The sequence below is a fragment of the Henckelia pumila genome, chromosome 4, assembly GCF_033568475.1.
Source record: "Henckelia pumila isolate YLH828 chromosome 4, ASM3356847v2, whole genome shotgun sequence".
NCBI classification, from domain to species: Eukaryota; Viridiplantae; Streptophyta; class Magnoliopsida; order Lamiales; family Gesneriaceae; genus Henckelia; species Henckelia pumila.
In genome coordinates, this window is record NC_133123.1 from 9933402 (window position 1) to 9944083 (window position 10682).

The 10682-nt window shown below is 33.1% G+C and overlaps 1 protein-coding gene across 2 annotated transcripts; it reads right to left on the reverse strand.

The window, feature by feature from the left end:
• Positions 1–1230: 1230 nt before the first annotated feature.
• On the reverse strand, positions 1231–8754 carry LOC140866223 (uncharacterized). Of its 2 annotated transcripts, none has more exons than XR_012144824.1 (8): positions 4750–8754; positions 4583–4659; positions 4336–4413; positions 3192–3807; positions 2974–3102; positions 2131–2424; positions 1954–2055; positions 1231–1855 (listed from the first exon to the last, which is right to left on the reverse strand). XR_012144824.1 is itself a non-coding variant. In XM_073271155.1 (8 exons), the coding sequence occupies exons 6-8, from the start codon at positions 2131–2133 to the stop codon at positions 1457–1459; spliced, it is 504 nt and encodes a 167-aa protein (XP_073127256.1). In that variant the 5' UTR covers positions 2134–2424; positions 2974–3102; positions 3192–3807; positions 4336–4413; positions 4583–4659; positions 4750–7297; the 3' UTR covers positions 1231–1456. The 2 variants fall into 2 exon arrangements, 1 of the variants encoding a protein (XP_073127256.1); XM_073271155.1 differs by having other exon boundaries at positions 4750–7297.
• Between the last annotated feature and the right edge of the window lie 1928 nt (positions 8755–10682).

Consider the following 10682-nt stretch of genomic DNA (forward strand, 5'->3'; position numbering starts at 1 on the left):
TTTTACAATGAAGTCTTCAGACATGCGACTAATGACAAACGAACTCCAATCATCTTTTTGTAATACCATAACCTATAGGTGGTTCATTCAACTCCTCATGTTTATCAAGCTTGCTTAAAATGAACGTATGAGTGAGATGAGTTTTGTATTGACGTCACTTAGTGTTTGCTGATCTCAAATAGCCCTTCTTCTACCTTGTGTCAACATTGTATAACAACTGCAAATCACAAAAGTGGAAATACATTAAAAAGATTAACACATAACATTATATATATCATAAGAATATGAACATTATAACTGTTAAAACATGCTAACTTACTTACGTTAACCGATTCCCATATCAATTTCTTAACATCATTTGGAACATGTTTCCAAGTCTTCTAACAAATCTTAACATTTTTTCGTGTAAGCACAGCAATAAAACTTTGCATTGCAACAGCAGCTTCTCCTATTAATTGTCCAGGTTTATTGAATGCAACATCCATTCTAATTTCTTGAACCTTTTGTCTAGCAAGCTTATCCAATTGTGCACGACCTCTAGAAGTTCTTGTGGTTTCAGTGTCTGTAGAATCCAACACAGTGTTAGCATCCCAACTCTTTCCAGTGGCAGCAGATGCAATTTTTTCTTTACCCTTCCCAATTTTCACATGTTGTCCTAATCTCTTACTGTTTGCAACAGTGTTACAACCATCAAAACCTGTTCTAAGCTTTGTAGAGGATGTCATAGGGTGCACAACTTCCACTACAAGAAAAAACGAGACTAACGACGCTTTTTTCTGTCGGTATTCAGTCGTCAAACTCACTTAACGACAGAAATACGACGGATAAGTGATCGTCAAAGAATTAAGTGTCGCGGATTGCTTAACAGAAAATACAATTCTGTCGCTGTTTACGACAGAATTTTAAATTTTGTCGCTATTGATCAGTGACAGATATTATTTTCTGTCATTAATTTCAACGACAGAAGTAATGTTTTGTCACTAACTTTAATGACAGAATTAAAATTTCTGTCACTAATTTTACGACGTAATATAAATAGTTGTCGTTGAATTTAACGACAAATTGGTGAATTCCGTCACTAACATTGCGACGTTAGTTAAATTATTGTCCCTAAATATAGGGACAGAATTTGTAAAATTCCGTCGCTAAATATCGAAAACCCCAACCCCCACCCACCACTACATATCCCAGCCAACACAATCAAAATATTCAACAAAACAACAGATGATCATTCCAAATATGAAAACTATCATACCACAAAACCATTCAAATAACAAAATATCTATCAGTAGCTCCAAAATATCAAGACAACAACCATTCTTACTTACAAAGTACTGTGGCCACATTGCAAAATATATTTATGATCATTCATTCACAAAACATGAAAACAGTACCGTGGCACACAACGTAACTTAAATACTTACAAAAAAGTCCAGCAACGACATATCTAAGAGGACTATGGCTGCGTGCTATCATCGTCGTATTCACGCGCACTCGAAAAGGGGGCGGAATTGGGATCAATAAGTGCATGCTCCATCAAATAACGAACTTGTTGCTGCAAAGTAGTCAACTCCTTTGTAAGTTCCTGAACTCTAGAATTCGCAGCAGCAGCCTCAGCTTTAGCGGCAGCCACATCCATTGATGAGTTAGTACGTGTGCGTGTAGCACGTCCCGACATAGCTTCAGGATACAACACTTCAGCTTGCGAACCAATACCGTACAATCTTTTCTTTCTCACCCCACCAACAGCCAGTATGTACATTTCATTTTGAACCTCAAAGGTTGGGTTTTGTATTGACCCACTGTCATCAGCATCTGGTTGTGATGCTTCAAGAAACCGAACATTCATCTCGTCCTAGAATATAACAAAGAGAGGTTAATCGATTTACAACAATTACATCGGTCGTAGATAAAATGCATAATTCAACAAACTTTACTATTTATAAAACTCACATCGACAGCCTTAGACCTAGCATCAACCCACGTGCCATCTTTTTTCTGATGCAATTTTTTGAATAACTCATAAGCACTTGCATCGCGGCCCAACTCCTCGCGCTTCAAAATTAACGGTGGTTAGAAAATATTATGTGTATTATTTATTGATATATTATGACATAAATTTCAACTTACCATTTTAATGGAATGCTCGATAAAGCAAAGAGAACCTCCAATGTGTTTAACCACTCCGGTGCCAGGCCCTTCAGGCTCTGTATTTCTATTTTTTTTTGCTTTTTCAGACTTATTCTGCCACACAGAGGAACTCCAGATATCCTTTCACTTGTTTCAAACTTCAAGATTCACCCCAAGTGGAAGTTTAGCCTTTGTACGCCAGTTGCATAGTGTTTTCCTATATTGCTCAGCTGTAAGTTTTTTCCATGTCGCCCTAATATGAGCGTCATGGTCTGGACGCCAACGATACGTTTTCTGCATTTCAAAGATATATTATTTATTCGCATAAAAATTTATTTAGTAATTTGAAGGCAACATATATTCTTTTCAAGTAATTTATCCTAATAAGATTAGAAATTAAATGAATAATACAATGTCTACTGCTAGATAATCCTCACTGGCATAAAAATTCAATATGCTTACATAAAATACGCAAAAACCAAATTGAAAAGTGTGCAGTGATACCTCGGTGTTGAATTCACAACAATATATATTTTATTCATGTATTCCTAAAACATTCACAAACAAACAAAAAACAGAATGAGATGCTAAAGAATAACTATGTAAATATTTGGCATAATCACATCAAATAATAACCAAAAAGCAAGTAACAAAATAATGACACAGTAAACCATTCAGAAGAATGCAAAATCATAAAAAAAAATCTGTAGATTAAAAAAGATTCTTGTGATGCTTATTTTACAAATTCGATAATGCGTATTTAAGTCAATTATTAAATTGACCATGATGGTTTTCCTAATGGGTTTAACTATTATTAAATAGGTAAGATGTTTATAATCATACCACAAACTCCCCCAGTAATATGCCTTTGTCGCAGCATCCACATATCGCCATGTGAGACCCCCCACGCACTGTTTCTCAGCAAATTTATCGGTGATAAAAGCCGATACAGCATGGCTCTCTGGTAAAAACCTACATTACATCGATCAATTAATAATATTAATTATATAAAATAGCGAGCAAACAACTTATTGAATAAATGTGAACACAATATGACTTACTTGCCACCTGAGGCAACAATCAATATCCTAGAATCATGAGAACTTTCTGCAGCCATCTGAGCTAATTTTCAAGATTAACAAATACAAATTCATATATAAATACTATCATCATGTATTAATATTAAAACACATTCTAACAAAATATAAATATTGACATCCATAAACAAGTTTTCCGAGTATATGTGAACGAGACATTCGTAATCATAAATACTTAATGCTTTTATCAAAGTAAAGCATCATCCTCGGAGTATGCATCATCAGTTTCACTATCTTCGTTTCCAGATGAGATAACATTTTCCAATTTATTTTCATCAAACTCATCTAATTCATCTATTTCCTCATACAAGATTTCAACATCTATCAGCGTATGAGATGTGGTTATATCCTCCACATCGATGATATGCTGTCCAATTTCCTCATTTTGGAAAGCTTCATTATCTGCAGACGATACCGCACTGGGCAGAGGTGCTTGAATATATGATCTTTCTTGCATCTTACACACTGCCAACCATTCATCTCCTGACCTTTTGAGGTTCGGGTAGGTAGCATAAAAAACTTGAGCAGCTTGGACAGCAAATATGAAGGGTTCATAGATGTTCAGTCTCTTTACCAATAGCTACAAAACATTGTCATCCAGTAAACAGCAAGTAAACACATAGCATGTTATTTTCAGGTTTCAATTGATAAATTCTATCGTGTTTTCATGCAAACTGTTGTAAAAATTGACAAATTACATTTATTCTATTATTAATTAATATTTTCAACTTTATTTATCACCGAACCAACTAATTTTGAAGCTATATATTGTAACATAAGCTTCTGACTACTAGGAATTTGATGGAGATCACCAAATACCGCTAATTAAAAGATTTTTTTTAACCATTAGGATTAAACATTTTTTTTTATAAAAAAACAAATTAGATGAATATAATATATATATATATATATATATATATATATAATATATATATATATATATATATATATATAACTCTCGAAATTTTGTTCAAATTTCACACGATAATTAGAAAACCCCATTTTAGCATTTTATACCAAAATATTTTATCATTTTTTTTTTCAGAAAAAATCATTTATATCTAATCGAAATCCTATGAATTTTTAGAACCAAAAAAAAAAAAAAAACCTTAAGTAGCGAACGCAAGGGTAGACGGAGGATGGTCGGGCTTCTCGGCAGTGACCTGCGTGGGTGGCAGTGAAGAACCTGAAATTTTAAGAAAAATGGATCTGTTAACCTGAATGAAAATAATTTTAAGAACAAGGTTTTGTTCGATGACAGAGGAGGCGCGGCGGCGTGGGCGGGCGGAGAAATACCTAGAATTCGGGGGAAGAATGAATGAATATGTAAACTGAAATAAAAAACTTGTAAGTACCGGTCTATTTGCAAGGTAGCAGGAGAGACAACCAATGATGCTTCTAAGCCAGCGTCGGTTCTGCGGCGAAGATAGCCCTAAAATTTGGGGGCAAATTTTGTTTCCTCAAACCAAAATTTTGTAAATTCAAAGTATAAAGGAAGCACGAGAGTAATGTAAACACATACCTGAGAGAGCTGAGAAGAGCGAGATGTTAACACGAGGTGGAAGGAGATAATGAAATCCTCATTCTATGAAAAGCAGCGTAAAACAAAGGCGCGAAGAAAGAGTGGGAATTGCAAATTAGCTTAATATTTTCATTGAACGACGGAAGTTAATATCTTGTCGTTCAATAATGACGTATATTAATTATCTGTCATTTCTTAACGACAATGTACAAATATTCCGTCGTATATACCGACAAAATTTAATATGTCGTCATTAATTTAGCGACAACACATATTTTCAGTCGTTAAATTATGACTAAACAATTACACACTAAAATATGTCATATATAAACGACTGATATGATATTTTTGTCGTTATGTTGCGACAAAAGTTTTAAATATGTCGCTATCTGCGACAACAAATATATTTTCGTCGATAAATACTATCTCCGACAAATTTTTTATTTCAGTCATAAATTAGTGACAACCTTTATATTTTCTGTCGTTAAACACATATTTTCTCGTGGTGTTCTGTTGACCAACAAAAATTGAAGTTAACAAATGATATATACAACAAAAAAAAAATTAAGTTAAACAAAAAAATGCATAAACTCACAACATGATTAAACAGAATTATAAGATATCAGTGTTGCCTACAAAATCAGATTCGAAATCAAGATAACATATCAATATTAACACAAAACACAAGATAACATATCAATAATTATATATATTCAAGAGCTTTTTTAAATTATCAACATGATTATATATATGTATTTCAAAGTGCATGTACGTACTGTGAAGGGAATTGAAGTGTGCGTAATTAATATATAGAAATTGAACTCATTTTATTTTCAACCATACAAATATATATATTTAGGCATTAGCTAGTTTTTAAAAGTTAATTAACAAGAAGAAGCTAGCGCTAATTCTGCTAAGAAGAGTTGATTCAAAATCAAACAAGTGGGTTAATTCACAAACTCAATGGTATATTATATGGAGTTCCGATATCCATGGCTTCATCCAGCTATGACAATTAAGCAATTGAATCTTCAAAATCTATTTCTGAATCCAAAATTGAGACATCATAAAAGAACAGCAAGATAGTACTCAACTGTCATTCACAACACTGGAATCCACGAGATCGAGCGAGCACGCAAAGGAAATTAAGAAAAATTGGCTATATATATATTAAGTGAGTCAGTGGAAGAATTGTCAATTACATATGAACCAAACAACACTCGGTGACAAAAAAACGGCACTTAATTTCAGATTCCACCATCTCATCAATCACAATGAAATTCCAACACTAAAATTTATAATTTCCCTCTCCAAAATTTTGAACACTACGAAGAACTTTTCCTCAAGCTCCTAATTTTAAGCAACAACAAGACTTAAACTCCGCTTGATGACAATACGCATATTCAAACAAAAAAAGAAAACTCAACTGTTTTCTTCCGATCTGAAGCAGGGAAGATATATGGCGCTGGGTTCGCTGCTATAAATATATATATATGTTCCCAGCAGCTAGAGCGTAGAGGAAGAAAGGGGCGACGGGTTGGGGTTTTCTTCAGATCTGTAAAGGCGACACAGCGGCTGGGTAGGGTGAGGAACAAAGGGGCGACGGATTGGGGTTTTGGGTTAATTGGGCTTCTATCTTCTTTATTATTATTTTTTTTAACGCTTCTAAGTGCATCAAAGACAACACTTTCTTTTAAAAGTGTTGTCATAGACTTTAAAAAACTGTTCATCCACAACACTTTTTAAAAAGCGTTGTAAATAATATAAAAATGCTCATAGGAACGCATTTTGAAAAGCGTTGTCTTTTATAAATAAAAAAAATATAGACAACGTTTTTTAGTGAAAAGCGTTGTTTAAAAAAAAACAACATTTTTTCACAAAAAGTGTTGACAAGTGTTGTGTATAAGTTTCTTTTTTTTTTTTTTTTAAGTGACAAATTAATGGAAAGATCTTCCATTGAGAAAATCCTGTGATAGAAGACAACTACGTAACCCGTGTATGTATATATAAATTTTTTCTTAAAGATATATTACAACGACGACATCACATTATCAACATACAAGATCACCAGTAAATAAGCAATTCAATTTCCCCTTACCGGAATTAAAACAAACGTACCATGATATATGACACAACTTAATTACAACAAACATTACTTTAATTAATTTGCACATGCAATAATATTAAACCCAAACTTGGTGCATGCAACCACCACTTAGAGCTTCTCCAATCAGACACCAATTTGGGGTACGCCAAATTGGTGCTTGAATAGAAGCTCCAACCCAGCGCTATTTTTGGCGCTGGGTTGGCGTATTGCTACAGTGTTGCACCAAATTTGGTGCAACATTGTAGCTACGCTATCCCTTCCTTTTTTTTCTGTTTATTATTATTATTATAATTAATATTAAGACTATTTATTAATAATTTAATTATATTATTATATAAATTTTTAATTTATTCAATAATCAACTAAATTTACATTTTGATTTATTCAGATTATTTTTACGTGTGATTTTAATGTTTTTAATAGTTAATCATTTATATTCAATTAATTAAGAAGTTTAAGTATTTAAATAACGAAATTACATTTTAGAATTTCAAAAAAAATATCTCCTAAAATATATTTAATATAAAATTTTTATTCATCAATTTCCTAATTAATATCTATATAGAAATTATTTTAGGTATTATTGATATTTTAATTATGGTGTTTAAAAATATTTTGTGGAATAAATTAGTTGTTGTGAATAAAATAATAGAGAATATTTCGAGAATATTATTTTTAGTGTAAAATTTAGAGTTAATGGTTTGGAGATAGTTTTGAATTTGGTGCAGAAATTATAATATTTTGAAGTTAGTGTAACACCAAGATAGCGTAATGGGTTGGAGATTGTCTTAGCTTATGTATAAACCATAGATTTTCATCATGATCACATGGATTCATTGTGGAGTATCCATACAAGATCGAGTTGGGTGAACCAGTGGCACGCCTCGCCTTGTCCGGGCCTGAGTTTGAGTATCTTAAAGGCTACGTGATTCTCCGGCCATGGTGAAGTATCCATGTGACATATGGCAACAAGGGTATTCACCGGAGCTCCGGTACTTTTCGGCTCGACTAGATCAACAGAATACAGACTCGTGGAGGATAAAGAATGACAAAGATAAGCTGCAAAAGGAAGATAAGCTTCGTGGCATCCCACGATTTTATCGGCATTGAATTTTTTCACGTTCTTGATAGTGAGTTGAGTAGTATTTGATATTCCTTGTGTGGTCTTGGATGTTAAGGATATTAATCTTTTCCCACCTAGAGCCGACTTGGAGAAGTCTATCATTTCTTCTAAAGATTTCGGACAACTTTTCACTTCACCTTTGATGGCGGCCGCGTTGCAGTAGAAAAGAGTATTTTCAATGGTTTCTAATTTGGTGGATCCAGGGAAAAATCTGGAGATCTCTTTGATGTTCAAGGATATTTTCGATGCGATTTGAGGTGGAAGAAATGCACGGTCTGGGAGAGATTTTTGTAAGTTGGCCGGGAGACGAACCGAGTTCCCATTCTTGAGGGTTGAAATCCTGAAAAATGAAAAGGGATCATAATATTCTTCATTCTTTAATTGATGATCATCATTAATATTGTACACTTTTGTTGCGGAATCTGCCCAGAAGAACCTCCCAAGGGATCCAACAGAAGTGACGGCATCTTCAAGTGCAAAGGTACACGATAGTTTTGCTAGCGAACATAAATTTGAATCTGCAGAAAATCCAACGACGTCGTTGGAGATCATGCTAGCATAATAGTCGCAATCTTTTTGGGTCAGAGGTGAGAGTTTCTTGAGAATGGGCTCAGGCATATTGTTCTCAACATTTTCAGACCAGAATTTGATTTGGGTCGAAGAGAAAAAGGGAGATAACGTTGTAGAAATTATGTGATTGCCGAAAGCAGTGTAAACAATTAGGAAGGGGAACAAGGCAAAGAAACTAGTAAACCAACAGGCCATTGTTTCTAACTTTATTATATCTTGTATTTTAATTAATTACAAACGTAGCATACCATAGTGTATTTATAGAGGCTGGGGAGCTAGGAATTGATCGATATTTCTTTTTAATCTTTTTCGAAAAATAAAATTTATTATAATTTACAAACTCTCACATAAAAATAATTATACAGCACATTAATATATACTATATATATATATATTTGATTTGGGAAAATTGCTTTTTTGGTCATGTAAGTTTGTCACTTTGCGATTTCAGTCTTTTATATTTTCATATTTCAGTTTTAGTCTGCTATCTTTATTTTTTTTTGGCAATTTCAGTCTTTTTTCCAACGTGGCGCTGACGTGTACAATGCCACATAAACATTTTCGAATAAAAAAGACCGATATGTTTTTAGGAAGAGGAATATGATATTACAATATTCGTTTTGTGTCATTTTTGTATTGCAGTGAACACCGCTAGAGATATTTTTGTACCATCATTAAAATTAAAAAAAAATAAAAGAAAAGAAAAGAAAAGAAAAACGAAGGTAAGTGATACTTCATTGTACATTGCATAGATGTATGATTTATTTATTTATTTATTTTTTTAGATAGCAAATTAAATAATTGTGGTGTCTCGACTCTCGTACGTTCTAAAATTATTAGGGGCTGGCCCCATATCCTATCCCAATTTTAAGTGACTCATTACTGGTAATATAGCTAATTTTCCTTTAAAATTTTTTCTCATTTTTTGAGCTGGACCTTCAATTTTTCATTAAGTATTATTGCTCATGTTAATACTATTATTCCGCCACTGCGCCCTCAGGGGCACAGTTGGACTGGCAAAGGCCTTGGTGAAAAAGAAGGTGACGAGTGTTCGAATCCCGTAAAAGGTGTATTTGGCCTTGTTTATCGCGCTTGCGAGCCTTCCTTTCCCTGGGTACTTACCTGGCCAGGCATAACCCTGATTTACCTCCCTTCACGCCGGGGCTTGGGGCGGTTCTGTGTGGGGCCCTTGCGGTGGGGGTCACCCTTTTTATTATTCCGCCACTGCACTAGCCACTATGTACTGGTTTCATGATGTGTGTGTATAAAATTTAGAAAGAATTAGTTATGTTTGGACAAATTTTTATAAAACATTTATAAAAGTGTTTTTTACAAAAAATTTATACAAGGTTTTAGAAGTTGTTTTAAGTTAAATATCATGTATTTGGACAAATATTTTATAAAAAAGTTTTTCTAGTTAAAATAATAAAATAATGTGCTCGAAGAACTATTCTATAAATATCCTTTAAATTGTAATGTTATTTTTTTCTCGTTTTTCCTTGCTCGTTCGACCTGAGCATTTTTATTTGAAAGCATCAACAAACATTTCTCAATTATTCTTTCAAAATTATATTTGCTGAAATTTAAAAAAAAAAATCATTTTCATGCAAAAATTTTATACAAATATATACTTTAAATTCTTTTTAACTATAAAATAATAAAATCATTGTGATAGTATTTGTACAAATTGAGCCTTATATTTTGTGCTTTTCAAGTCATTTCTTAATGGATTCAATTATTTGATTCAATTATTTAAAGTTTCCCCTCTATACACGACAAATTAATTGTCGTTGGTAGGGACGACGACAAATTAGTTGTCGTTGTTAGAGTGAATATTAAGGGTAGATTTCAATCTATTTTAAAGATTTTATTTAACCACAAATTCAATATCCTATGATTTGTCACATCAACAATATCACATTAATTATATATGCTCATGTGCATGTGCGTAGATATATTGATCATCGGATGCATGATTTGGATAATACCCATAGTACGTAGGATCTCATTAACCGAGTTAGGGATAGATTTGCCCAAAATGGAGAATATTTCATGCTACCTACAAGACACTACCCCATGCATGATAGATCTAACGGTGATTATTCATCAATATATGCAAGGTCTATTAAAAAA